This window comes from Gopherus evgoodei, unplaced genomic scaffold (genome assembly GCF_007399415.2).
Source record: "Gopherus evgoodei ecotype Sinaloan lineage unplaced genomic scaffold, rGopEvg1_v1.p scaffold_37_arrow_ctg1, whole genome shotgun sequence".
Lineage (NCBI taxonomy): Eukaryota > Metazoa > Chordata > Testudines > Testudinidae > Gopherus > Gopherus evgoodei.
This window is the reverse complement of record NW_022060049.1, coordinates 2,740,258-2,766,551: the sequence shown is the minus strand read 5'-3', so window position 1 is coordinate 2,766,551 and position 26,294 is coordinate 2,740,258. Positions and strand designations below refer to the sequence as shown.

General features: G+C 48.7%; 1 protein-coding gene across 2 annotated transcripts; it reads left to right on the top strand.

Annotated features, from left to right (window-relative positions):
• Positions 1–502: 502 nt before the first annotated feature.
• LOC115642075 (adhesion G protein-coupled receptor E3-like) lies at positions 503–26,259 on the top strand. 2 transcript variants are annotated; one of them, XM_030545459.1, is made up of 17 exons: positions 503–809; positions 2,687–2,752; positions 11,001–12,209; positions 13,580–13,656; positions 14,250–14,339; positions 14,876–15,059; positions 15,963–16,082; positions 16,990–17,189; positions 17,694–17,864; positions 18,937–19,131; positions 19,809–20,044; positions 20,777–20,843; positions 22,254–22,345; positions 24,361–24,529; positions 24,640–24,744; positions 25,314–25,374; positions 25,842–26,259. In XM_030545459.1, exons 1-17 carry the CDS (start codon positions 779–781, stop codon positions 25,874–25,876), a joined length of 3,108 nt encoding a protein of 1,035 aa, XP_030401319.1. In that variant the 5' UTR covers positions 503–778; the 3' UTR covers positions 25,877–26,259. The 2 variants fall into 2 exon arrangements, with proteins under 2 accessions (XP_030401319.1, XP_030401320.1); XM_030545460.1 differs by lacking the exon at positions 2,687–2,752.
• Positions 26,260–26,294: the final 35 nt, after the last annotated feature.

The following is a 26,294-nucleotide window of genomic DNA, read 5'->3' as shown; positions in this document are numbered from 1 at the left end:
CGAAATGAGACTCCTGCTGAGGTAGGGGTTTGTGTGTGTGTGTGTGTGTGTGTGTGTGTGTGTGAGAGAGAGAGAGAGAGAGAGAGGGAGGGAGGGAGGGAGGGAGGTGGCTGTTGAGCTGCAGTATGGAGTGAATTTAACAATTTATCCACTGTGGGTCATCAGCAGGGATTATACCTAGAATCTTCTGCACTAAAAGCCTGAGCCTTGTACCCCTTTAGCTAAAGGACATGCTTCTCTAGTGTGCAGCAGTAGTAGAATCTTATTCTCCTATGTAAAAGTAACTAGAGAGCTGCATTGTCCTAGTGTGGGTTACTTGAGGGTAGAAAGTGGTTGGAGTGGGGGGACTCTGAAAGATCTGGGCAGGAAGTGGACACATGTGTTACAGATAAGAAACCATCAGATCTTTGTTTTGTAACCCTTGTTTGCTCAGCTTATTTCAGCACCAATTGTATGCAACTGTCACCTGGTGTGTGATCTCCCATGAGGATGTAAACGGCAGCGTAGGGACTGTCTGATTCCCTGTTGCCCTGCACCCAGCACACTGCAGGGGTTACAGAAGATAATAAATAATAAAGGGCCCATCCTCTTAGTGGGATCAGTTACTGACTCCAGTGAGGGGAACTTGGCCCAAAGACTCTGTTTCCAGAGACAGGAGATAAGGGTATTAAAGAGGAAGATGCTGTGACTGTGTGTGTCACTTTTGCTTTTGGTCTTGTTTCTGGTTAATAAAGAAGCTGCCAGAGTGAGAATCCCAGAGCTTGTCTTCTGAGCAGCCATGGGACGCCGAGGCTTCGCATTTCCACCAAGTAAGTAGAACCGAGTTAGTGATGGCAGAGCCATGATGTATGGGAGAGTGTGGCAGGCAAGCCGCTATCCTCTGAATAGCTGGGAGTAGCCAGCTGGCAACTTACTGGAGATGCCAGGGAGGGGAAGTTAGAAGGGTTCTGTCCTCAGGTACTTTAGCGGTGCCCTGGCCTATCAGGGTACATCTGCACAGCCTGTGGCAGGGACCCTCCAATCCTGCCTTGACAGACTCAAGCTTGTGCTATCATGATAAAAATAGCTGTATAGACAGCACTTTTAAGTTGTGGTTTGGACCAGCTGAGGCCCATCCCCACCCCGGACTTCAGAGCCTGACCTCCCGTCCAAGCCACAACTTAGAAGCTCTGTGTACGCAGCTACTTTTAGCACAGTCGCATGAGCCCAGGTCTGTTGAGCTGGGTTCTGAGCCTTGCTGCTTCAGTCTGCTGCGCGGTGTAGATGGACATTCTGTTACCTGTTCGGCTTCACAGGCAGGCAGAGAGCAGCTGCAGCATCAACTGTTGACTAAAGAGATTTGCAAGATACATGCTCTCCTGCAAACTTATTGTACATCTTACCCCTCTCTAGGGCATGTGTTTGCTTTCTTGCTTAGCACTGGGCATCCTGATCCACGAGGAACAGATGCGAGAAGGTTATATCTGACAAAACCCAAAATGACAAGGGCAAAGGGAGAAAACCCTGTATGGTGGTTGTGTGAATTTTGGTAATGATTTATGATTCCTGTGCATGCTTCAGTTTCCCTCTGGCCTTTGCATTTCTGTGCATTGAACATAAAGTGACGTGATGTGGTATTTCACTCAGCAATCTGGTTGGAGACCAGAGTCATTAACAAACTAGGTAAAGAAAGTCTACACATTAATGAAGAACCTGGAAGAGACAATGGAAACCTCAGTAGCCAGGACATCCACTTCTAGCGACCAACAGCTGAGAGGAAGTAGATTTCCCTGGCCCTTGCAGGACAGGAAACCAAACACCCTGAGTGGGAGAACAAAGGAGAAAGGTGACAGGTGGCTGGGTTTACAGCTGAGCTTTCAGAGACACAGGAAACACACCTGGAACTAAAGGAACAGACCCGGTGAGAGAGAGCCAAGATGGTTTCTTCCTACAGCAACCTGGCTCATGGCAGCCCTGGCATTGGTCAGCATGGACCATCTCCTAACCTGTGCCTCTCTATGCTAAAGTAAGGTCTGTCAGATTCTGGGGTCCAGGTGGCTAATACATTCTTACCTTGTTTTGAAAAGGCTGCCTGGCATTACTGCAAATACTCACGGAGAGCGTTGTTCCCTGAAGGAGTAAAGAACAAACCTCCCACTGGAGTCTGGTTTTGCTGGACTTACTACAGGGAGCCATAGAAAATGACCGGGGTGGCTGGCACCCAAAGGCCTAGTTTTAGAGGCCACGGCTCTGCCCTGTGGAACTGTGTAGCTCCTTGGGGCCCAGCACCTCTACAGGGATCTCTCCAAAGGGACTGGTTATAGACTGCAGCATAGAGCAGACCCTGTGAATCCATGACACCTTGTCCCAGGACACTGAGAAGCCACTCAGACTCCAGCCTCTCAACTGCCTCCTACAGAGCATCAGATGATGAGACTAGAATGGAAAAATCCAGTGCTTAGCTTCCATTCTCCTCATATCATCCAGTGCCCTGATCCTAATTCTGATCTCCTAAGTCCCAGGATAAAACCAGGGTAACTCCAATAAAAGTAAACCAATGGAGTCATTCCAAATTTACACCAGTGTAACTGAGATTAATGTCAGATTCATACACAGGTGCTTAGACTCCTTTATTTAGTTATATCTCCCTAAGGTGTTTATTGCCATATCTTAGATTTTAAATAAGTTTTGTTCATCTTCTCTCAAGCGTTTTTCTTCCTTGGACTGTTCTGGTTTCAACCACCAGCAAGCGCCCAGAGGACAAACAGAATTGGTAAGTTCTCCGGTTAGTGAAACATAATGCCTTGTGTAACACTTCTGTGCCCATAATAAGTGATCCCAGATGGAGTGTGTGCAATGAAGCTGGTATTGGCCTGGCAGCTCTCAGCAGCATTATCGGGACTCTAATGGGGTTCAGTGCATCTGGTCACTAGGAGTAGCGGAATGCCCAAAGGGGTGGGTACAGCTCAGGTTCTAAATAGGCCCTGAAGGGAAAACCCAGAACTTTAAGAAGAGGAAAGATTGGGTGTCAGGGATAATTCCTCCTTATCTGTGTTCATTTATTCATTCACTCCCTCTTTCTCCCTCTGTTACTCCTTAGGGTGTTCTAGTTTTAGTCTGCTCACACTCTGTCGCATGGTGGACAAGAACCTCTTTCTGCTGCCATGTCCCACTGAGAGGTCTTTTAATAGTGTCACTAGGCCATACTGAAAAGCCAGAGGTGGGCCCAGAAAGCAATAGCTGGAGACTTACTCTACTGGACTGCAGTACCTGGAGGTCTGTCAGAAAGGAATGAGGCAGAATGAAGTAGCAGTAACTCTGGGTCTGTCCTTTTGGCAGCTTCCCCTTTAAGAAGCTGTTAATTTTCGTTTGCAATTCTGTAATAATGAGATTATGATCAATTTCATGAAGAAAGTAGAAGCACTGGCAAATCCTACAAATGGAGCTAAATCTATGTTGACCGGCAGGCAGGGCTGACCCTAGACCAAATGGCGTGTGCCCTTCCCCACCTCCTCCATTTGTTAAACTTTTAAATACCTTATTTTTTACTGCATTTGTCATCCATTTCATGAATTTGATGCATGATTTATCCCTGTCTCATAAGACTAACTGGTGATATGAGGGTTGCCAAGCATCTGGTTTTCAACTGGAATGCCCATTCGAAAAGGGACCCTGGTGGCTCTGGACAGCACCGCTGACCCGGCAGTTAAAAAATCTGGTTGGTGGAGCAGTGGGGCTAAGGCAGGATCCCTGCCTGCCCTGGCTCTTCGCAACTCTCCGGAAGCAGCCGGCATGTCCGTCCCCTAGGCGCAGCAGAGATCAGCAAAGCTCCAAGTGCTGTTACTGCTCCCAGCACCAGCTCTGCAACTCCCATTGGCTGGGAAATGTGGCCAATGGGAGCTGTGGAGGGTGGTGCCTGTGGGCGGGGTTAGTGCACAACATGAAGAGCCACCTGTCTGCGCCTCCGCCTAGGGGCCGAACATGCCGGCCACTTCCAGGAGCAGCATGGAGCCAGAGCAGGCATGGAGCCTGTCTTAGCCCCGCTGTGCCACCAATCGGGAGCTGTCTGAGGTAAACGCCACCCCGCCAGAGCCCCCACCCTGAACTCTGGGAGTGCTCTGGGAGTGAGGATAAAATGTTTAATGGGAGATATGATGTTTCTGTATCTTTCTATAAAGAGCCAAGTGGGATGTCAGCTAGCACATGTCCTCCAGTTTATAGCTTGGAAATTAAAAGTCTCCCATGATCACACAATTCCCATTAGTATTTACTTCATTAAAAATATTAAAGAGGTCTCTATCCATATCCAGATCCGATCCTGGTTTTCTGTAGCACACCCCAAGCACTATCCCAAGGAGGCTAGAGGAGCTTTCTTCCCAACACGATTATTGAGACAGACTCTGTCGTATCCATTCCATCACTTATTTCTTTACAGTCTACCTCATCATTGATATACAACGCTACTCCACCACCTTTGCCTTTATTTCTGTCTTTCCTAAAGAACACATACCCTTCAATACCTGTACTCCAGTCATGACTACTATTCCACCATATTTCTATTATCCCTATAATATCCGGTTTCACTTCCTGCACCAGTAGCTCTTGTTCCTTCATTTTGTTACCTAGGCTCCTCGCATTAGTGTACAAACATCTTAATTTTTGCTGTTTGGCTTCGCTCACATTCTTTACCCAATTAGGCCCAGATATTCTACCACCAGTATCACCTATTAGACTGGTATCTACACTACCCTTCCTCCTTATGTCCATTCTCCTATCCACGGCTATATCCTTTCTTACTTTGTTTTCTTCTCTCTTACCTGGATATCTCCCAATGATCTCCCCCAAATTCCTAGTTTAAAGCTCTCTTAATCAGTTGTGCCAGCCTCCATCCTAGAAGTCTATTTCCCTCCTTACTCAGGTGATGTCCATCCTGAGAGAACAGTCCTCTGTCCATTAATGCTTCCCAGTGGCCGTAGATCCCAAGCCCTCCTTATAGCACCACTGCCTGAACCATCTGTTGATTGCCATAATCTTGTCACACCTTTGTTGCCCTTCTCTAGGAACAGGCAGAATCCCACTGAAGAGCACCTGAGCCTTGATTTCCTTAAGCGTTTTCCCCCATCTGGCATAGTCTCCCTCAGGGCCGGTGCAACCATGTAGGCAAACTAGGCGGCCGCCTAGGGTGCCTAGTGGTTGGGGCCACCTAAAAGTGCCCTCAGGGAGGAGGTGGAGTGGAGGTGAGCTGGGGGGAGGGCGCACGGGGAGGGCTGCCTGCAGTAACGGGGGGGCGCACAGGGGAACAGCTCCCCACCCCAGCTTACCTCCACTCTGCCTCCTCCGCTGAGCACACAGCCTAGCTCTAAGTCTCCTCCAATCAACGCCACAAGCCTGGGCAGAGAGGAGAATTAGAGCAGCACCGGCGTGCTCAGAGGAGGAGGCGGAGCTGAGGTGAGCTGCGGCGGGCTACTCAGGCAGGCTTAGTTTCCGCAGGAGGTATCCCCAGGCAGGGTTAGCTGCCGGCGGGGTGGGAAAGGGGGGAAGTCTCCCCAGGAAGGGTTAGCTGCTGAGGGGAGGAAGGGGGAAGTTACCCCAGGCAGGGTTAGCTGCCATGGTAGGACGGGGGAGAAAGGGGTTAGCTGTCGCTGTGGGGAGGGGGTAGCTGCTGCTTGGAGGAGAAGCTCCCCGGATGGGGGGCTAAGTTAGCTGCTGTGGGGGGGGCAGTGTTAGCTGGGGGTGGGGTGCAAGGTGGAAGTTCCGCCTAGGGCGTGAAACTTCCTTGCTCCGGCCCTGGTCTCCCTTGATACGTTCCAGCGAGAATCTAGCCGTATTATTCATTCCCACATGAAGGACAATCAACGGATTCTTTCCCGCTCCCATTAGGATCCTTTTCAGCATCAGGTCCACGTCCCGTACCTTAGCACCCGGCAGACAGCACACCCTTCTGTTCTCTGGATCAGCTCTAGTTACAGGCCTGTCTATTCTTCTCAGTAAGAGTCTCCAATCACATAGACCTGCCTTTTCCTGGTGATGGTGCGATTCTCTGGTCTATCCTCTGTTCCCTCTGGCTGCAAGTCCTCTTGATTTCTGTTGTCCCTTGCAATCTTCCACAACCCATCCTGTATCCTCCTGGGGCTCATATTTGGTGGTGTTGTCTCCATTGACTCTTCGCCTCTTCCTATAAGACTAGTTGCTCTTCTCTTCTTCCTTGCCCTCTCACCTTGAGCGACCACCTGTTGAGCCTCTTCTTCATTTTCCAACTCTGCAGACCTGTTCTTGAGCTCTATTTCTCCTTCACTGGCCTGTCTTTTCCTCTGTCTGGTTCTCTTAGTCACATGCTTCCACCGTCCACTTTCCTCACCCAGCAGTCTCTCCTCAGAATTCTTTGGTCCTGCTTCCATCTTCATGTCTGAGCTTTTCCCTTCAGCCTCCTCATGTCTTTGCTCCATCATCCGTTTGAACCCCCTTCTAAACATGACCAGAGTTTCCACCTGCATCTCCAGTCCTTGGATCTTTTCTTCCATCAGCTCTATCAGGCGGCACTTCATTCAGATTAAACTCTTTTCAGGTACCCCCTCCAGGATCATGTACATGCCGCAGCTTCCACATCCAGTCATCCTCATTGTGTCTTTCACGGCTGCCTCTGTATCGGTCATGACCTTCCCACCTAAAACCTGTTAGTCCAGGAAACACAAACCAAAGCAAACCACCATCACCTACAACAAAACAAACCCCCAACGGGCACCAGAACACCAGCAGAACACCACCCACTCCCTTCACTAGCCTATCTATTCCTCTGTCTAGCTTTCTTAGTCTGCTCTGCAAAATCCCCTTGCAAACTCCCACTGAAACGCCCCTGTTTACAGCTCTGTTTGTTGGCTCCTGTGCTGCTGCAGCTGTAGCGATAAAGTGAGAAAGGCCAAAAGCCATGTAGAGTTGGACTTTGCAAAGGGAATTAAAACCAATAGTAAAAGGTTCTATAGCCATATAAATAAGAAGAAAAGAAAGAAAGAAGAAGTGGGACCACTGAACACTGAGGATGGAGTGGAGGTTAAGGATAATCTAGGCATGGCCCAATATCTAAACAAATATTTTGCCTCAGTCTTTAATAAGACTAATGAGGAGCTTAGGGACAATGGTAGGATGACAAATGAGAATGAGGATATGTAGGTAGATATTACCACATCCGAGGTAGAAGCCAAACTCGAACAGCTTAATTGGACTAAACTGGGGGCCCCAGATAATCTTCATCCAAGAATATTACAGAACTGGCACATGAAATTGCAAGCCCATTAGAAAGAATGTTTAATGAATCTGTAAACTCAGGGGATGTACCGTATGACTGGAGAATTGCTAACATAGTTCCTATCCTTAAAGGGAAAAAAAAAGTGATCTGGGTAACTACAGGCCTGTCAGTTTGACATCTGTAGTATGAAAGGTCTTGGAAAAAATTTTGAAGGAGAAAGTAGTTAAGGACATTGAGGTCAGTGGTAACTGGGACAAAATACAACATGGTTTCTCAAAAGGTAGATTATGCCAAACCAACCTAATCACCTTCTTTGAGAAAGAAACAGATTTTTTTAGACAAAGGAAATGCAGTGGATCTAATTTACCTCGATTTCAGTAAGGCTTTTGATACGGTTCCACATGGGGAATTATGAGCTAAATTGGAAAAGATGGGGATTAATATGAAAAGTGACAGGTAGATAAGGAACTGGTTAAAGGGGAGACTACAATGGGTCATACTGAAAGGTGAACTGTCAGGCTGGAGGGGAGGTTACTAGCGGAGTTCCTTAGGGATCGGTTTGGGGACCAATCTTATTTAATCTTTTTGTTATTGACCATGGCACAAAAAGTGGGAATGTGCTGATAAAGTTTGCGGATGACACAAAGCTGGGAGGTATTGCTAACACAGAGAAGGACCGGGTTATCATACAGAAAGATCTGGATGACCTTGTAAACTGGAGTAATAGGATGAAATTTAATAATGAAAAGTGCAAGGTCATGCATTTAGGGATTAATAACAAGAATTTTAGTTATAAACTGGGGTTGCATCAGATGGAAATAACAAAGAAGGAGAAGGACCTCAGAGTATTGGTTGATCACAGGATGACTATGAGTCACCAATGAGATATGGCTTTGAAAAAAGCTAATGCAGTCTTGAGATGCATCAGGCGAGGTATTTCCAGCAGATATAAGGAGGTGTTAGAGGCACTGATGAGACCTCATCTAGAATATTGTGTGCAGTTCTGGTGTCCTATGTTTAAGAAGGATGAATTCAAACTGGAACAGGTACAGAGAAGGGCTACTAGGATGATCCGAGGAATGGAAAACCTGTCTTATAAAAGGAGACTCAAAGAGCTCGGCTCGTTTAGCCTAACCAAAAGAAGGCTGAGGGGAGATATGATTGCTCTCTATAAATACATCAGAGGGATAAATACCCGGGAGGGAAAGGAATTATTTAAGTTCAGTATCAATGTGGACACAAGAACAAATGAATATAAACTGGCCATCAGGAAGTTTAGTCTTGAAATTAGAAGAAGGTTTCTAACCGTTAGAGGAGTGAAGTTCTGGAACAGTCTTTCAAGGGGAGTAGTGGAGACAAAAGACATATCTGGCTTCAGGATTAAGCTTGATAAGTTTATGGAAGGCAAGGTATGATGGGATAGCCTAATTTTGGCAATTAATTTGGCAATTGATCTTTGATTATCAGCAGGTAAGTATGCCCAGTGGTCTGTGATGGGATGTTAGATGGGATGGGATCTGAGTTACTACAGAGAATTCTTTCCTAGGTGTCTGGTTGGTGAATCTTGCCCACATGCTCAGGGTTTAACTGATCGCCATATTTGGGGTCGGGAAGGAATTTTCCCCCAGGGCAGATTGGCAGAGGCCCTGCATGTTTTTCGCCTTCCTCTGCAGTGTGGGGTCACTTGCTGGAGGATTCTCTCCACCGTGAAGTCTTTAAACCATCATTTGAGGACTTCAATGGCTCAAACATAGGTCTGGGGTTTGTTACAGGAGTGAGTGGGTGAGATTCTGTGGCCTGCATTGTGCAGGAGGTTGGACTAGACAATCATAATCATAGAATCATAGAATATCAGGGTTGGAAGGGACGTCAGGAGGTCATCCAGTCCAACCCCCTGCTCAAAGCAGGACCAATCGCCAACTGAATCATCCCAGCCAGGGCTTTGTCAAGCCTAGCCTTAAAAACCTCTAAGGAAGGAGATTCCACCAACTCCCTAGGTAACCCATGCCAGTGCTTCACTGCCCTCCTAGTGAAAAAGTTTTTCCTAATATGCAACCTAAACCTCCCCTACTGCAACTTGAGACCATTACTCCTTGTTCTGTCATCTGCTACCACTGAAAACAGTCTAAATCCATCCTCTTTGGAACCTCCTTTCAGGTAGCTGAAAGCAGCTATCAAATCCCTCTTCATTCTTCTCTTCTGCAGATTAAACAATGCCAGTTCCCTCAGCCTCTCCTCATAAATCATGTGCTCCAGCCCCCTAATCATTTTTGTTGCCCTCCGCTGGACTCTTTCCAATTTTTCCACATCCTTCTTGTAGTGTGGGGCCCAAAAGTGGACACAATATTCCAGATAAGGCCTCACCAATGTTGAATAAAGGGGAATAATTACGTCTCTTCATCTGCTGGCAATACCCCTACTTATACAGCTCAAAATGCCGTTAGCCTTCTTGGCAACAAGAGCACACTGTTGACTCATATCCAGCTTCTCGTCCACAGTAACCCCTAGATCCTTTTCTGCAAAACTGTTGCCTAGCCACTCGGTCCCTAGTCTGTAGCAGTGCATGGGATTCTTCCATTTTAAGTGCAGGATTTGGCACTTGTCCTGGTTGAACCTCGTCAGATTTCTTTTGGCCCAATCCTCTAATTTGTCAACGTCCCTCTATATCCTATCCCTACCCTTCAGTGTATCTACCACTCCTCCCAGTTCAGTATCATCTGCAAACTTGCTAAGAGTGCAGTCCACACCATCCTCCAGATCATTAATGAAGATATTGAACAAAACTATCCCCAGGACCAACCACTGGGGCACTCTGCTTGATACTGGTTGCCAACGAGACATGGAGACATTGATCACTACCGGTTGAGCCCGACGATCTAGCCAGCTTTCTATCCACCTATAATGGTCCTTTCAGACCTTAACGTCTAATATTCTATGATATGTATATTTAACAATGGTGGTTGCAACAGGAGAAGGTGCCAGTGATAACTTGACACAAACCACACGTATGTGTTTAATGTTGTAAGAGTACAAAAGGGTTTTATTATCACCTCAGCCCAATAGACCAAAGGCACCTACCCTTATCAACACAGCAGACTAAGGTTCTATTCCCAGCGCTGGAAGGGTTGTAGGATTTAACGGTTAGAGCACAAGAGACTGAGAATCAGGAAACCTGGGTTCTATTCTTAGTTCTACTGCTGATTTGTGGGTTTTCTTTGAGCAAGCTTCTAACTCTCTTTGTGCCTTAGTTTCCCCCTCAGTGCAATGGGGACAGTGAATTGGGGACTGAGAATTATTTAATGTCTGTCTGTAAAGTGTTTTGAGCTTAGACAGGAGGTGCTAGGGACGGGCAAACAATTATTCTTACAGCTGAGCCCAAATCATTAAATGTGCATCTGGATCTGAATTTTTTCTATATTGCCATGAGTGTTTGGATCCAGGCTTCTGGATCTAAACTATAATAGAGATCAGCGACAGTCATGGAGTTCTGATCCAGATTGGAACATTCCCCAAAGTCATGTTTGATTCCAAGATCTTTGTTGGCTTCTAAGCTAAGTTGTGCTTATTCATTATTTAAAATAATGTTCACTATTAATAAAAAATATTTTCAATTAGATTACAAATATAACGGGGGAAACTTCTAGCTGCATTAAGATTTTCAGGCTCCTTTTCTTTTTTATAGGGCCTTATTTTTTTGCCTGAACAAAGTTGATCCAGTCCCTTTTACTCTATCCACCTCTCTCCACTTCCAATGTTTTATTGCTATTTTTCCTTGCAGGCACATGTCAGACTGAGACTCTGGGAAGAGAATTCATCACCTCCTATATGGAGGACTGTGGAAGCTCCAGTCAATTTGAAGTGGAAATTACTGGCTACTTTGCCTTCACTTCAGTGTCTGTTTCCATCTCCAATTACACAGGTGATGGGGGAAGGTTTGAGGAGAAGATCATGGTAAATCAGGGAGAGATGGTGCGGGTCAGGCTACCAGAGTCAGTGGGAATTAAGGGCTCTACCAAGTTCTCCAAGATGGTCCTAGTCAAGGCTGACAAAGATATCTCAGTAGTGTCTGTCAGCAACAAGACCACTGTGCTGTATCCTGTTTCCAGCTTGGGAAAAGAACACTACATAGTGACTCCCTCTACAGAATGCTTAGATAGTTACCCAGAGTTCTCTGTTATGACGTATGAAGACTTCAACGCCGTGGAGGTCCATGTGAAAGGCAAGTTACGTGACAGAACACAGAGCAACTCCACTTGCATCGGAATTAAGCTCCGCGCTTTCGAAGGCTACCAGTTTCAAGGCATAGGAGATTTGTCTGGCACCAGGATTGTCTCAGAAAAGCCAGTAGCCATCCTGATTGGCCAGGTGTGTTTTTGTAATAACACAAAATGCAACCATGTCTTTGAGCAGCTCCTACCAGTTTGCAGCTGGGGTACAACATACATCATTCCTCCCTTACCCTGGCAGAAAATGAATGAAATAGTCTACATCACTGCCTCCCGGAACACAACTGTGTTGTATCAACTAGGGGAACAGCAAGAGACTGTTACTCTAGCAGGAGGCAGCGTACTCCAGCGTCCTCTCAAGCCCTGGATCCCAGTCTCTATCTCTGCTAATGTGGGCATCCAGGTGGTGTTCTACAGTGTGGGCTGTAGAATTCCTAATTCCTCCCACACCTTCCTGATGAATGTTCCAGATGTTGCCAGTTACTGCCAGATGTATTCTATAAATGCCCAGAAGGGCTTCGAGGACTTTGCTTTGATGGTGGCCGATACATCAGAGACTGGTGCCATCATCCTAGACAATCAGCCTCTAAGGGATGTGGTGTGGAACCGTGTCCCTGGCACTGAGTTCGTTTGGGGCATGCGTACACTTGGACCTGCCATCAGGTCCCATGCTGTGGAACATCCCAGCTCTCCATTTGCACTCCTGAGTGTTGGCAATGCCGCCATGGACAGCTATGGGATTCCGGGTTCCTGCAGGAAGAGTGAGTAGCATGGGTTTTTAATTGATTTTGACAGCAATTTGTGTCCATGTTGCACAGAAAACAGTGTCACAACCAGGAAGGCAACCATGGGCCTGGTGTAAAGTGTGTTAATTTTGATGGGGTTCCACCGATTTACACCAGCTGAGAATTTGGCCCAACATGCCATCCTAGGCCACCATTAGCCACAGTTACTTAGTCTATGTCCATACTACAGAAGCTGCAGCAGCACAGATACGGTGCTGCAGCTGTGCCTCTGTAGCACTGTAGTGTGGACACTTGGTACAGTGATGGAAGGGTTTTTTCTGTCACTGCAGTTATTCCACCCCACCAAGAGGTGGTATCTAGGTTGACAGAAGAATTCTGTCATAAGTGTAACGGAGGCCTGCTCGACACCTGAAACTTCAGCTAACCATAAGGCAGCCTAAGCCTCAGTGTAGGCAACACTAGGTCAACAGAAGAATTCTTGTCTTGTCCTAGCTACCACCGCTCAGAGGTGGATTTACTACAGCAACAGAAGAACCCTTCCATCACTGTAGTCAGTGTATCCACTATAGTGGCACATCTGCAGCTGCACCACTTTAGCATTTCTAGTGCAGACATGCCTTGATGAGACTCAGGCCTTTTAGAAGTGCAATAGCAGGGTTAGAACAGTTCCTGGGGAAGGGAAATGTCTTGAGTATAGATATAACAACAATCATCTTGGTTATCACTATGGATCAAACCCAGGACCTTGTGGCTGCATGACTCACTACTGTTTGAACTGAGGGATGAACTCCAATAGCTAGGAGCTGTAGCAGAACCACACCCATGGTGGACCATCCTCTAGAGGACACATAACACACACTGATCAATGAGATACACAGACAAAGCTTACGTTGAGTATTAATCAGGTGATGTGTGGACACACACTAGGCTTTTAGGGCCGAATGTATTGCTAACTGATTACAGACTCAGTTGAAAGTTGTCAGATAGACAGGGCTTTAGGGATCAATGGAGTTAAAGGCAGAAAACACCCACTGGGTTTCAGTAGATCATCATCTTTGTATTCTGGTAGGAAGAAAGGATGGCCCTTGTGGCTAAATGCTAGTCTAGGACTCAAGTGATCAAGCTTCCATTCCCAGCTCTGTCAAAGAGTCCCTGTGTGTGTGGCCTTAGGTGTGTCACTTAGGCCAAGGTTTTCAAAATTCCCTTGTGATTTTGGTTGCCTAACCTGAGACCTTAAAGGGGCCTGATTGTCAGAGGGTGAGTGCTCAGCACTTTTGAAAGTCAGGGCCCTTTTAAGATGTCTCAAATCCTGAGACACTTTTGAAAACTTTAGCCCTGCAGATGTTGACCTGATGTAATTGTCCTGCCTCCCTTTCTGTTGCTAGATGTTACCTTTAAATGCCAGACTGAGACTCTACAGATAAAAGAGCAGTTGGAGAGGTGCAAAAATGTCTTTCTGCAGGTACGTTGAAGGGGTTTATTTGGGCTTTGAGGGTTTTCACAAAGAGTACACAGAAAACTTTGAGTCTGAGGATTCTCTGCTTATCCAGGATTTACCACTGACTGCAGTGGGAGCAGAATCAATCCAACACAAAGTGCTTTTGAAACTCGACCGTAATCAAGCTTAAGTGTGTGACACCCCTACTGTACATCAGAGTTCTGCAGTTAAGGCACCACTCAGAGATACAGGAAGTCAGAGTTTGGTTCCCATCCCTGCCACAGACACACTGTGTGATTTTGGGCAATTTGGTCAGTCTCTCTGTGCATTGGTTTCCCACTTGTAGAAGGAGGAAAATAATCCTTATAAAACCCCTGTGAGGAAGGGAAGGAGAAATTCATTAATATGCATGAAAACTTCAATACTATGTGAAATGTCAACCTGTCTGTGGGCTTCATCACACTTAGACTTAACATGTCATAATCTGTAGCCATTCCAGTGGGATGGCCAGCCAGCCATAGGTCAAAGCAAGATCACTCTGTGGAAACATTAACCTTAATTTAGGGTGATGTTTCCATGCTTGCAGAAATAAACCATGTCCTCTGATTGTTCTGCAGGGCAACAACAGTGAATTTTGCTCCTTCATGAATTCAACCTTGGTGAATTTGGAGACCATGTGTGCACAGGACAGAGCAGTATCGCTGCAGGTCAGAGGTTCTGCCCCCTCATGTGTGGGTGCTCTATGGGCAAATGCCCTGAGCACAGAAATAGCAGTCTCACTTTGGGAGAAATTGTGGCTTCTCTTCAGAAAAGGGGTGTGTGTGTGCATGTGCATGCTCTCTAGCTTCGGTGGCAGGAGATCTGGGTTCTGTCCCCACTGGTCCTAGGAAAATCCAAATTCCTTCTGGGGACAACACAGAGATGAGCTGGATGCCTGCTGATTTGCTGCAATGTTCTCTGGCACCTACACTGAAGGGACCAGGGATGAGGAGTGAATGACACAGAGTGTTAGCCCTACCGTGGCTTCAGGTTACTGTGGAGTCCTGAGCAAGCCTCAGTAGAGTCACTCGTTCTGTAAAGGGCTCCCTCTTTGAGAATGCTGCAGTCTCTCTGAGTGGGGGAGGTCACTATGAACCCATATGTCCCTAAGAGGGTCATTGTTCCCCTGGGAGTGTGAAGAATGTGTCTCATGAACCACTGAAATCCTCCCTCCTTCTCAGAGCATTTCCTTTCCCAATCCCAGGAAGTTGCTCGTCCCTTTGGTTCCTTCCTGAATAGCTCCATCCTCAGTTCTGGTGGGAACGAGAGCAAGAGCGAGGTGGCCTCCGCCATGACATTCCTCCTGCAGAGTGTGGAACTGGCTGCACTGACTGCTGCTTTGAAGTCTCCAGAGAATAAAACCCAGACTGTGACAACAGAGTCTATGGGTGAGGAGGATGGGAGGCTCCCACATCACCTTGTGGCGGCTGTGAGATAGGGGCTTATACTGTTCTTAATACAGAACACCACTGGAGCCTTGCTGCCCCTTTCCCAAGGTTTATAACTCAGCCATGGGTGGCAGGTGAACGGGCCATTGAGAAAGACAAGTCCCTGGGCCCTCCCTCTCTGCCCAAGGCCCTGCCCCTCCTGTTCCACCCTCTCTCTTTTGCTGGAGCCAAGAGCAACCCACTCCCTCAGCCCCAGCGTGCCAGGTGGGCAGCGCAGCGGGAGCACCCCCAGCCCTGGAGTGCCAGTCAGCTGGATCGTCCCCACCTCCAGTGCCGGGTGGACGGGCAGGCAGCATGATGCGGCATGGCCCCGGCCCCAGTGCTCCCAGCCCTGGGCGTTGTGAGCACCGGCCCCAGCCTGCCTGCCCCAGCGTCTCAGCCACGGAAGAGCGGGAAAGGAACTTGAAGTAGGCAGGAGAAGGCCTGGGGACGGAGCATGGGTGGGTCCACGCCAGGCAGTTCCCTGGCCTATTCTCCCTGCCACCCATAAACCCAATGGCAGCTGCCTGAGAGGGTTTTAGAAGCACTGCCAATCTCCTGTCACCACAGACAGCTGCCATTGCATCCTCCTTTCACTCCCTGCCCCAACAATACCCCTTCTTGCTGCTTCCCCTGCTAAAGCGCAGAGGTGAGGCAACAGGGAGAAGTTGCCTTCTGTCTCTTGGCACAGTGACATCTTCATGGGGACACAGGGATGATGGATCATAGGTCAGCCAGAGGGGCTCAGGGAAACACAGAGAAATGGAGGTGAGAAAGGGGGAGGGGCTGGTGGGATTCAGAGAGAGTGGAGCTCTAAACCTGCCTTGCCCTTGCAGCAAGAGGCTTTGCCATTTCCCTCCCCAGCTATCGAGACGCTCCTCGTTGTCCCGACTGCAGGTCCCTGTGATGAGGTCTTCACGCTGAGAGCTCAGAATGAGACAATGGACATTCACTGCAATACGGTCACCAAAGCATGCACAGAAGGTACCATCCTGGTGGTTCCCAGGCACTCACCCCTGTAACTAGACACCAAACTCCAGCCCTAGTTCTCCCTTTCCCCTCACCCCAGGCTGGCTTGCTTGCCTTTGTTATCTTGACACTAGTGTGGACCTTGTTGGCTGAGCCAGTGTTTCTCAGGCGTTGAGCTCTGCAGAGCCCTTCATTTCTGGTTGTTCCTCCGCATGAAAACCAAGAAATGTGGGGTGGGGGAGCAGGGAGTAGAGCGAAGCTTTGACAGGCATATGGATTGGTCCAGAGAATGGAAAGATCAGAGAGCTGTTGGCCCAATACATGATGTCCTGATGATGAGCCCAGCTAGATCCAGGTTGACGTGTGTGACTTCCTGGAATGGAACCAGGATATTTATCAATTTTCCTCCAATTTTCAGGCCAGTATGACCTAACTGGGACTGGTTCTTAATTCTTTATCACCAGGGAAAACTCTTCAGTAACCAACCCCTCTACCTCTCCTAACCAAGAAAAACTATAGCTTCACCTCAGTGCCTTTCACCTGGGACTGTCTACCTGGCTGGATAATGTGCAGTGTGGGGATATGATTTCTAAAGAGCACTAATGTACTGTGCATTAATTGGCCTGTATAGATCCTACTCGTGTGCACTAAAGGTTCCCTGGTATGCTTTAATGTACGTTAGTGCACTTTAGGAATCACACTCCCATAGTGTACACCAATGTTTCCAACAAAGAAGGGCTTCTGTGGAAGAAGAGGGAGGAGGCAACATACTCTAGTGGTTAAAGCCCAAACTGGTAGTCAGGACTCCTGGGTTCTGTTCCCAGCTCTGCCGCAAACTCACTGTGACCTTTGGCACCTGGCTTGCTCTTTCTTTGTCTCAGTGTCCCTGTCTCCATGATGAGGCATCATTTCATGTTTTCAGATTCTGTGGCTGTTGCTTTTATTTCTTACTCCACTCTGGACTCCATCATTAACAAGAGATTTCTCAACGAGGAAGATCTAACGGCTGATGAGAAATTGAGGAATTTTCACCTGAATTCCAGGGTGGTGAGTGGGGCTGTCGGAGATGGGAGGCTCATGAACATCTCCAAACCTGTGAACTTCACCCTGCGCCATAGACAGGTGAGTGTCGATCCTTTTACTTTGCTCTGTGCCAGGGGCTCCAGCTGGTCACTTAAAAGGTGCGTCTCCTGCAGGGCATTTGAGTTCTGTTGCCTTTCTGGACTGAGACGCAGTTAGCTGAGAAAGAGAGGGAGCTTCTTCAGTCCTGACAAGGGAGCTGTTTTGGTGGAGGACGTTACATAGGGTTCACCCCAGGCCTGATTGGGTTATGATTCATCCTGTAAAACGCTCAGGAGTAACAACTGTGCCTGGCTCACCCATTAGAGCAGGAATAATTGGAAAGCAATTTCCTATAGCAGTGGTCCCCAAACTTTTGAGGGTCACCCCCCAACCCGTTCATGCCCCTCCCCTGAGCCAGGGCCAGGAGCGGGGCTGCAGCTCGGATGGGTGGGGAAGGACATTGACAGGAGTAAGGGGGCTGAGGCTGGGGCTACAGCTGAGTTGGGTCTGGGGATGGGGATGGGAGCAGGGCCAGAGCCATGGCCGATGGGTTTTTTTTTCCAGGAAAAGAAAGAGGAGGAAGAGACTTGCTGCGTTCACTGGAAAGTCATCACTGGGAAAGGCACCTGGGCTGAGGATGGCTGCACCGCTCTGCACACGAACAGCACTCACACCATCTGCAGCTGTGACCATCTCTCCAGCTTCGCACTCCTTATGGGTCTCACCAGAGTGGAGGTATCTCACTGTCAGACTCAGATCAAAGGGCTGGACTCTCCTGACTTGGGCAAAATCAGTGGGAATTTTGCCTGAATGAATGCTGAGTCAGAACCATAGGGTATAATCTGTGGCCACAGGATGGGTCAGGGTCAAGGGGGCTGGGGGTTGTGATCCGAGGTGCCTGGAGTAGCCCACATTAACAATGTCAAGGCCAGGGTAGGCTGCAAAAAGAAGAACAGGCTGCAAAAAGGCTGCAAAAAAAACCTGGTGATCATTTTTTCTAGAGCTTTCATCATTTTTGTTGCTCTTCTCTGGACTTGCTCCAATTTGTCCACATGCTTCCTGAAATGTGGTGCCCAGAACTGGACACAATACTCCAGTTGAGGCCTAATCAGCACAGAGTAGAGTGGAAGAATTACTTTTTGTGTCTTGCTTGCAATACTGCTGCTAATACATCCCAGAATGATGTTTGCTTATTTTGCAACAGCGTTACACTGTTGACTCATACTTAGCTTATGATCCACTCAGAGCTGTCCTTAGGTATACGCAGTTACATACATGGCAGTGTAAAGGACATCTGAAAATTTGGGGCACCCCTGGGTCCTAGTGTGGACCCTCCCACCTCTTCCTATCCCTGTTCTGACCCTTCCTGCAGGCTCCCACAGCTCTGAGTGAAGCAAGTTTCAGCGCTGTAAAGCGCCATTGTAAACAGTGCACCAGGTAGTTACCCCTCTTGTGGAGGTGGGTTTTTTTAGAGGGCTGGGCAGTGTAGAATAGCCTTCACTAAAGTCAAGATATACCACATCTACCGCTTCCCCCCCACATCCACAAGGCTTGTTACCCTGCCAGAGAAAACTATTGAGCTGGCTTGGCATGATTTGTTCTTGACAAATCCATGCTGACTGTTATTTATCACCTTATTATCTTGTAGGTGTTTGTAAATTGGTTGCTTAATTATCTGCTCCATTATCTTTCCCGGGACAGAAGTTAAGCTGACTGGTCTGTAATTCCCCAGGGTGTCCTTACTTCTCTTTATTTATTATGTAGTGTCCCAGGGCTTACTGGTGAGTCTTCCTTTGCTGTGTTACAGGAGAGTTACACACTGACCATCGTCACCCACGTGGGACTGACCCTCTCTCTGCTGTGCCTCCTGCTCGCCATCCTCACCTTCCTCCTGTGCCACTCCATCCGCAATGTCAGCACCTCCCTCCACCTGCAGCTCTGCCTCTGCCTCTTCCTGGCTGATCTGCTCTTCCTCACCGCAGTGAAGCGCACCGGCATTCGGGTCTGTTATCCACTTTTATTCTTGGTTGAAAATTGAGCTGTGTCCAGATCCTCTGTCAGCATTTCTAAAGCTCCCCTCACCCCAGCACCTTTTTATACCCTTGGCTGGACGGTAACATTTATTCCATGTTCTTTAGTCCTGCAGAAGTAATTATTTATTCCTCTCCAAAAGAAATCTCTATGGGTGAAACCAGTCCTTCCCTTTTCCTTGTGGGCCCCATCCTTCATCATTCAGACAAAGGAACTTTGATTTCCAGAGTCACAGCCCCCTGCCTGTCTTCTTTGCCCCCAGACTAATGGGCAGATGCAAGGCACCTATATCCTGAAGCAGATATAGAGAAGAGAACCTACACTCTCCATGTCTCTCCTCGTTATGAGGACTGTGAACTTGTTTATGTCCCTACTCCCTTTTCTAGGATTCCTCACAGTATCCAACTCTTTTCTGAGTGGAGATCAGGACCGGGCTGGATTCTGAATGATTGAAAGGGCCAGCCAGCTTGCCCTTAGACAAGCCCCTCATAGACTGAAGAACGTATTGTCTCTGGGAGAGCATCATAACTAGAGAGATGTGTTAATAAAAAGCCCTATGTGATCCTCACAAAAATCCCCCCACCTCCAGATTCAGTATTTCCTTTCCCAGAAGCAGTGTCCCAGAGCTCTCTCTCATCCTGTCCTCAGGTGGTCTGTGCTGTCATTGCTGGATTCCTACACTACCTCTTCCTGGCCTGCTTCAGCTGGATGTTCCTGGAGGGGCTGCACCTCTTCCTCACTGTCAGGAACCTGAAGGTCGTGAATTACACCAGCGCCAGCCGGTTCAAGAAGAGATTCATGTACCCGGTCGGCTACGGATTCCCAGCCCTGGTGGTGGCTATTTCTGCAGGGGTGAATCCTGAAGGCTACGGAACTTCCAAACAGTACGTGCAGCGCCCATCCCGAAGGGGAGCTGGGATGTGGCTTCCATGTGCTTGTCCGGCTCACCCTAGGTTTGATTTGAACCCAGATTTCCTAGTCATCCTGTCTGGAAGCTGAATGTCCCCCCGGGACCCTTCCCATCCCCAGGGACACTAAGCTGCCCCGAGCACTGCAGTTGAGTTGGCATCTACGCTTCTCACCGCACTGACGATGCGAAAGAACAAGCCAGAAAGATCCCACTGGACTCCCAGCTCCCAGGCTGGGTTTGTGGGGCTGGTGGGTAGGAAACAAATGCACCTTCTTACTGTGAGCAAATCCCTGCGGATCCCCGCTCTAAAGTGAGAGACTCCACTAAAACAGGGCATGGTCTGTTCTAGACACCCCAGGCCTGATCCTCAGCTGGTGTAAATCAGGGCAGCTCCACTTCTTTCAGTGCAGCTAGGCCAAGGTCCCTCCGCTGCATGTCTGGCCCTCCATCAATACTGGCCCATCCGCCAGAAAGGGTGATGGGAAGAAGTGGAAGAGGAAGTGGTGGCTGAAAGCAGGAGATGCCGAGGTAGATGGGAGGGCTGTTAGCCTGCTGCCGGCAAGAGAGTCGGCCATGTCACAGGCAGGCTGAGATCCATCTCGCTTTTGAGATCCAGCTGCCCTGTGACACCCCATCTCTGCCTCCCAGGGCTGAAAAAAGGCAGTAATCCCATTAAAGTCACCTTCTTCTTCCTCCTTCACTGTAGCTGCTGGCTCAGCCTGGACAGAGGCTTTCGTTGGAACTTCCTGGGACCAGTCTGTGCCATAATCCTGGTGGGTACCTCACAGAACCACAGGGCCCCATTCTCCTCTCACCTCTGCAACCCTGTGGATTCCAGTGGAGCCAAGAGAAGAATATCTCCCAGAGAATTTAAGTTGAAAGAGCCCTATAAGATTCCATTTCATTCACCCCTCTTTGGCCAGTGCAGGATTTTTCCCTAACACAACAGCCTACATTCTATGGAGGCACTCAGGGCAAATGGGTTGGGCACTGGGTTTGGTTGTGAGTCAGGAGCTCTGACTCTTCCACTGGCCTGCTGTGTTAGCTTGGGAAGTAGCTTACCCTCGCTGTACCTCTGTTTCTCCTCCCACCCTTTGTCTGTCTTCCCCTTAGGCACCGAAAAAAAATTAGTGGATGCTCAGCACACACTGGCAGCCATCTCCCCCACTCGCCCCCCGTGCCTCTCGTCCACTGGCATCTGCACCAATCAACTCCACCCCCTCCATCCCATCACCTCTGGTTTGCCACAGTCAGCTGTTCTGTAGTGTGCAGGAGGCACTGGGAGGAAGGGGGCAGAACTGTGTGGGAAGAGGTTGGGCAGGGGTGGGAAGAGGCAGGGGCTTGGAGAAAGGTGGGTAGAGCTTGGGGCCAAGTGGGGGGTGGGAAGAGGTGGGGTGGGGACTTGGGAGAAGGGGTCGGGTGGGGGTGGAATCTGGGGTGCCGTGGGGGGTTGTGTGGCCTGGGGGAAGCTGGCGCCTAGTTGCTTTGTAAACAAATGCTCCAGAACAGGGGCTGCCCCTTTCTTTGTGTGAGTACAGAACTGAGTGCAGTCTCAGTTGGAGCCTCTAGGTGCTACCATAATATAATTAATTATAATGTCATTACTCATGCAATGCTGCCATGAAAGCAAGTGGAACTCTGCTAGAATGAGGATAGTTTTGTCCCTTGCCTTGTCCAACCTGGCTGGTAAATAACCCAAGTGATGGGGGTAGGGAAGGTGGCTGCAGCGTTGGGAGTTTGAGGATGGAAAGCTACATGCATTCCAAGAGATAAAGGTAGCAAATGTCCTCACAGATTCCTGCCCATCTCAGGCAGCAGGTTAAGAATTAATTTCACCCTCAGAGTTGAAGGGAACATTCCGTAGACAGGATAAATCACACGGCTCTAAATCTGTTATAACTGCAGACCCCACTGGAATGAGTGGAGTCCCTCCAGATTCAGATAAGAGCAGAATGTGGTCCTCTGGCTGTATGATCACATGTGATGCATTGCAGCCCTGCCTATGCCAACAGTTCCCTGCATGGCCTTGGACCAAGATCTAGCAGTGAATGCTGTATGACCCACTTGACGAGCAGTCACTGGTGTGCAGCCATCTGATCCCATAGGATTGTTCCGTGCCTCAGCCTGAGAGACTGGCCTTGGCTGGCATGTTTTACAAGGAATATTTCATGCTGTTTCCACAGATAAATTTAACATTTTTTCTTGTAACCCTCTGGATCCTGAGAGACAAACTCTCCTCCCTTAATGAAGATGTGTCCACTCTCAAAGACACCAGGTAGGACAGCATTATATCTAGTAGAACAGGGGTGGGCAAACTTTTTGTCTTGAGGGCCACATCCGGGTGTGGAAATTGCATGCAGGGCCATGAATGTAGGGCTGGGGCAGGGGGTTGGGGTGCAGGAGGGAGTGTGAGGTGTAGAAGGGGGTGCGGTGTACAGGAAGGGGCTCAGGGCAAGGGCTTGAGGTGGAGGAGGGGTGCGGGATGTATGAGGGGCTCAGGGCAGGGGGGTTGGGGTGCAGGAGGGAGTGTCGGGTGTGGGAGCAGACTCAGGGTAGGCTTGCAGGGAAGGGTGCGTAGTGCGGGAGGGCTCAGGGAAGGAGGTTAAGGTACAGGATGCAGGAGGGGTTTGGGATGCAGGCACTGGCCCAGCGCCACTTACCTAGAGTGGCTCCGGGGTGGCAGCGGCTCGCAGCGGGACTCAGACAGGCTGCCTGCCTGCCTGCCATGGCCCTGCACCACTCCTGAAAGCGGCCGGCACCATGTCCTGTGACTCCGAAGGGGACAGAGGGCAGTGCGAGCTGTTCTCACCTGCGTGTACTTCTCCACAAGCTCCCATTGGATGTGGTTCCTCGTTCCGGCCAACGTGAGCTGGGGAGGAGGCAGCGGAGGGCAGTGCCTGCAGGTGAGGGAAGCATGCCGAGACCTCTGCTTTCCCCTTCTCCCAGGGGCTCAGGGACATGGTGCCGGCTGTTTCTGGGAGTGGTGCAGGACCCGCAGCGTCATGGGGGTAGCAATCCTGTGGGCCAGATTCAAAGCCCTGATGGGCCGGATCCGGCCCATGGTCCGTAGTTTGCCCACCCCTGTACTAGAAGGATCCAGTGAGCCTCCTGTATGGAAATTCCTGTTGGATTCTGCACAGATTGCTGCTACCATACAGCTGAGCACATGCCACTGTAGGGTTTCTGGGATATCTTGGCTACCTTTGGCTTGATGAGAGAGTAACAGTCTCGCTATCCAAGGAGCTGATAAACCCTAAGTCAATCAGGAGTCCCTTACTCATGAGTCCTAAAGTTGTCCATTGGAACATCTGCCAAAATAAGGACAATTTGCATGAATAAGGGTATGCTGTATCGGATCTTAAATTAGACACAGCACAGCCAGGGTGGCAATTGAAGGGTTAGGTTAGGAGAGAGGAGAGTTCTATGGCAGTAAAGGATCATCATGGGACATACGTTTCTGCCATGTGCATCATGTTGGTCCCTGGATGGATATTGAGATGACAGTCGCAGTCTGTTCCAAAGCCTGCTGAAGTCAGTGGAAGTCATGGGACAGAAGAGGCTGCTTGATCAGAGAGGTGCTTGCAGTAAGTCCTGCAGCACATTCAGAGTGTGATTTTTTTAGGGATGAACAAGATCAGGGCTGCCAGCTGGGACAGCTGGATGGAGACGTGAGAGAGGAAAAAGATTTTGGAACCAGATCAAAATGTTGAGACTTCAGAAAGTCATGGTGTTACTTACTGCATGTGCCTAGAGCTGTGTAAGGAGAAATGCAAGTCTGTGCTGATATTCAGAGCTGGGCCATGTGCTGTGTAGGGAGGAAACTCATCTCTTTCCCCTGGGGCTGTGGATACTGTCGAGGTAAAGTGTCATCCATTGAGGAGGAAGGCAAGTGTGGCTCACTGTTGCTCTGTAGCAACTCCTCTGTCTATTTATGGAACAAGATAAATGGGTTCCTGAGATCCTAATATCCTGTTCCCACTTGATTGTCACATTGCCAGGGCCTGATGTGAAGGGATTAAAAACAAAACCGTAATGAGAGGTTGAACCATTCGCTTTGGAAGAGCCACCTGTAGGAGGCGAAGGTGTGTGTGTAGGGGGGGAAGATGTTTGGGCATAATATTGTATTTCGGATTCATAGGCGTAAGTTGCCATTGTGTTCGTCTTGACAGTAACCCTAAGACACAGTAAAGCGGGTGCCAGCTGTTTTGCCCCACACTGCCCAGAGCCCCCTGACTCAGTCATTCACCATAGGGTCATTATAACGGGATCTCTCCATCTGCCTTTATCCAGGCTACTGACTTTTAAAGCTATCGCCCAGCTATTCATTCTGGGCTGCACATGGAGTCTTGGTCTCTTCCAAGTTGGCTCAGCAAAAATGGTCATGGCGTATTTATTCACCATTGTCAACAGCCTGCAGGGAGCCTTCATATTCCTGGTGCACTGTCTCCTCAATCGCCAGGTAATGCCCACAGCCCGTCATCAGCCACCCAGTAACTTCACGGGCCTAGCAGTGGCCTGGCCTGAGGGTGTTAGTTCCATGATGTAGTGACCATGTCCCTTATTCTCCAGGTGAGAGAGGAGTACAGGAGATGGATTAAAGGCATAAGAAAACCCAGCCCCACAACTCAAACTTTTAGTCCATCGGTGTCCACTGTCACTACCAGCACCAAGATGGTAAGAGATCCTCTAGTCTGTTCGAATACCAGCTCCAAAAGTCGCATCCATCTGGGTCTGTTGTAGCTCCTGAGGTGCCTTGTCCCCTGAGTGACACATGCTTGTTTTAATCCAGGGGTAGGCAACCTATGGCATGTGTGCCGAAGGTGGCATGCGAGCTGATTTTCAGTGGCACTCACACTGCCCGGGTCCTGACCACCAGTCCAGGGGCCTTTGCATTTTAATTTAATTTTAAATGAAGCTTCTTAAACAGTTTAAAAACCTTATTTACTTTACATACAACAACAGTTTAGTTATATATTATAGACTTAGAGAAAGAGACCTTCTAAAAAGGTTAAAATGTATTACTGGCACGCGAAACCTTAAATTAGAATGAATAAATGAAGACTCGGCACACCGCTTCTGAAAGGTTGCCTACCCGTTTTAATCCATCTGAGAATGGCATTGGGAGTCTTAATGAGATTCAGTTTCATCCAAATCAAGGGGGAATCCCAGGTCTTCTAGAACCCAGCACAGAACTCCTCCTTTCTTGTACACCTCCACGTTCCCTTCCCTTTGCTTCTTTGCAGGTTCCAGGCATCAGTCGCTCTGGAATGGGCTGGGAAGGTGTTGGATTTGACACAAATTCAGGTAATTTTCCAGTTAGGGAGGCTTGCAAACCAAAACTGGGGTGGAAATCTTGTCAGTGCCCAGATGGGCCATCCCCAACGAAGAGTTAACACTGCATGGAATTTCCTCTGGCTCCGTTACCTCTACTGGGAAAGGATCCAGAAGCTTTGTCTGGAGGAAAAAGTGGAGCCTTATGTCTGGAAAAACCTCCCTGCTCCAGTACCAGCATGAGAGGCCACAGCCTGTCTGGAAGTGGACATTTCTGTTTTATTTAGAGCAGCCTATATTGACTACTACTTTATGGCTTACCTGTGCTGGCTTTGTCTACACTTGTTGTTTTCCTGCATGTGATGTAACTTCAGTGAAGGCTGGCTGCATTTTGCATACTCTGCACTATTCCTGAATGAGGACGCAGTCCTGATCCCATTGACGTTGACTGGAGTTTTCCCGTGGGATTGGCACTCAATGTATATTTGTTTTGCTTCCAGTGAATTGCAGAGAGCCCTCCACTTCATCTCTGTGAAACAGTCACCTCTCCAACCAACGATGTTTATCATACAACCGGCTTTGCTGTGCCAGTGACGCAGGTGCTTCAGCTGCCATTCTTCATCATAACTACATACAAAACCTGGAAGGGGAAGCAAGATTGGACCAAATCCTCTCTCTGATCCAAATCCACAGCTCCTACTGAATTCAAAGGCCATCCTAGGGTTGTATCTGGGTGTCTCTCCCAGATTTAAAGAGCCAGATCCCAGGTCAGAGAGCAGTTATTTCTTAGGGAAAGCACACCATGCGCTGGGGAGGGGCGGGGATGGGTCGATTTGCAAAGCCGTCGCGTGCTATGTGTGTGAGCTAGCTCTGCTGTTTCACTGTAATGTGTAAAGAATAAAATAACCTGCTTTTGGACCTTGGTTGCTTCTTTGGTTTGAGAGTTTGCTATC

Bases quoted from the DNA above. Each gene is read 5' to 3' on its own strand.
- LOC115642075 (XM_030545459.1), top strand. From the start codon at position 779: ATGGGACGCCGAGGCTTCGCATTTCCACCAA. The intron at 15,060-15,962 runs GTGAGGAGGATG...TTCCCTCCCCAG, and splicing joins TGTGACAACAGAGTCTATGG to CTATCGAGACGCTCCTCGTT. The intron at 22,346-24,360 runs GTAGGACAGCAT...GCCTTTATCCAG, and splicing joins TCCACTCTCAAAGACACCAG to GCTACTGACTTTTAAAGCTA.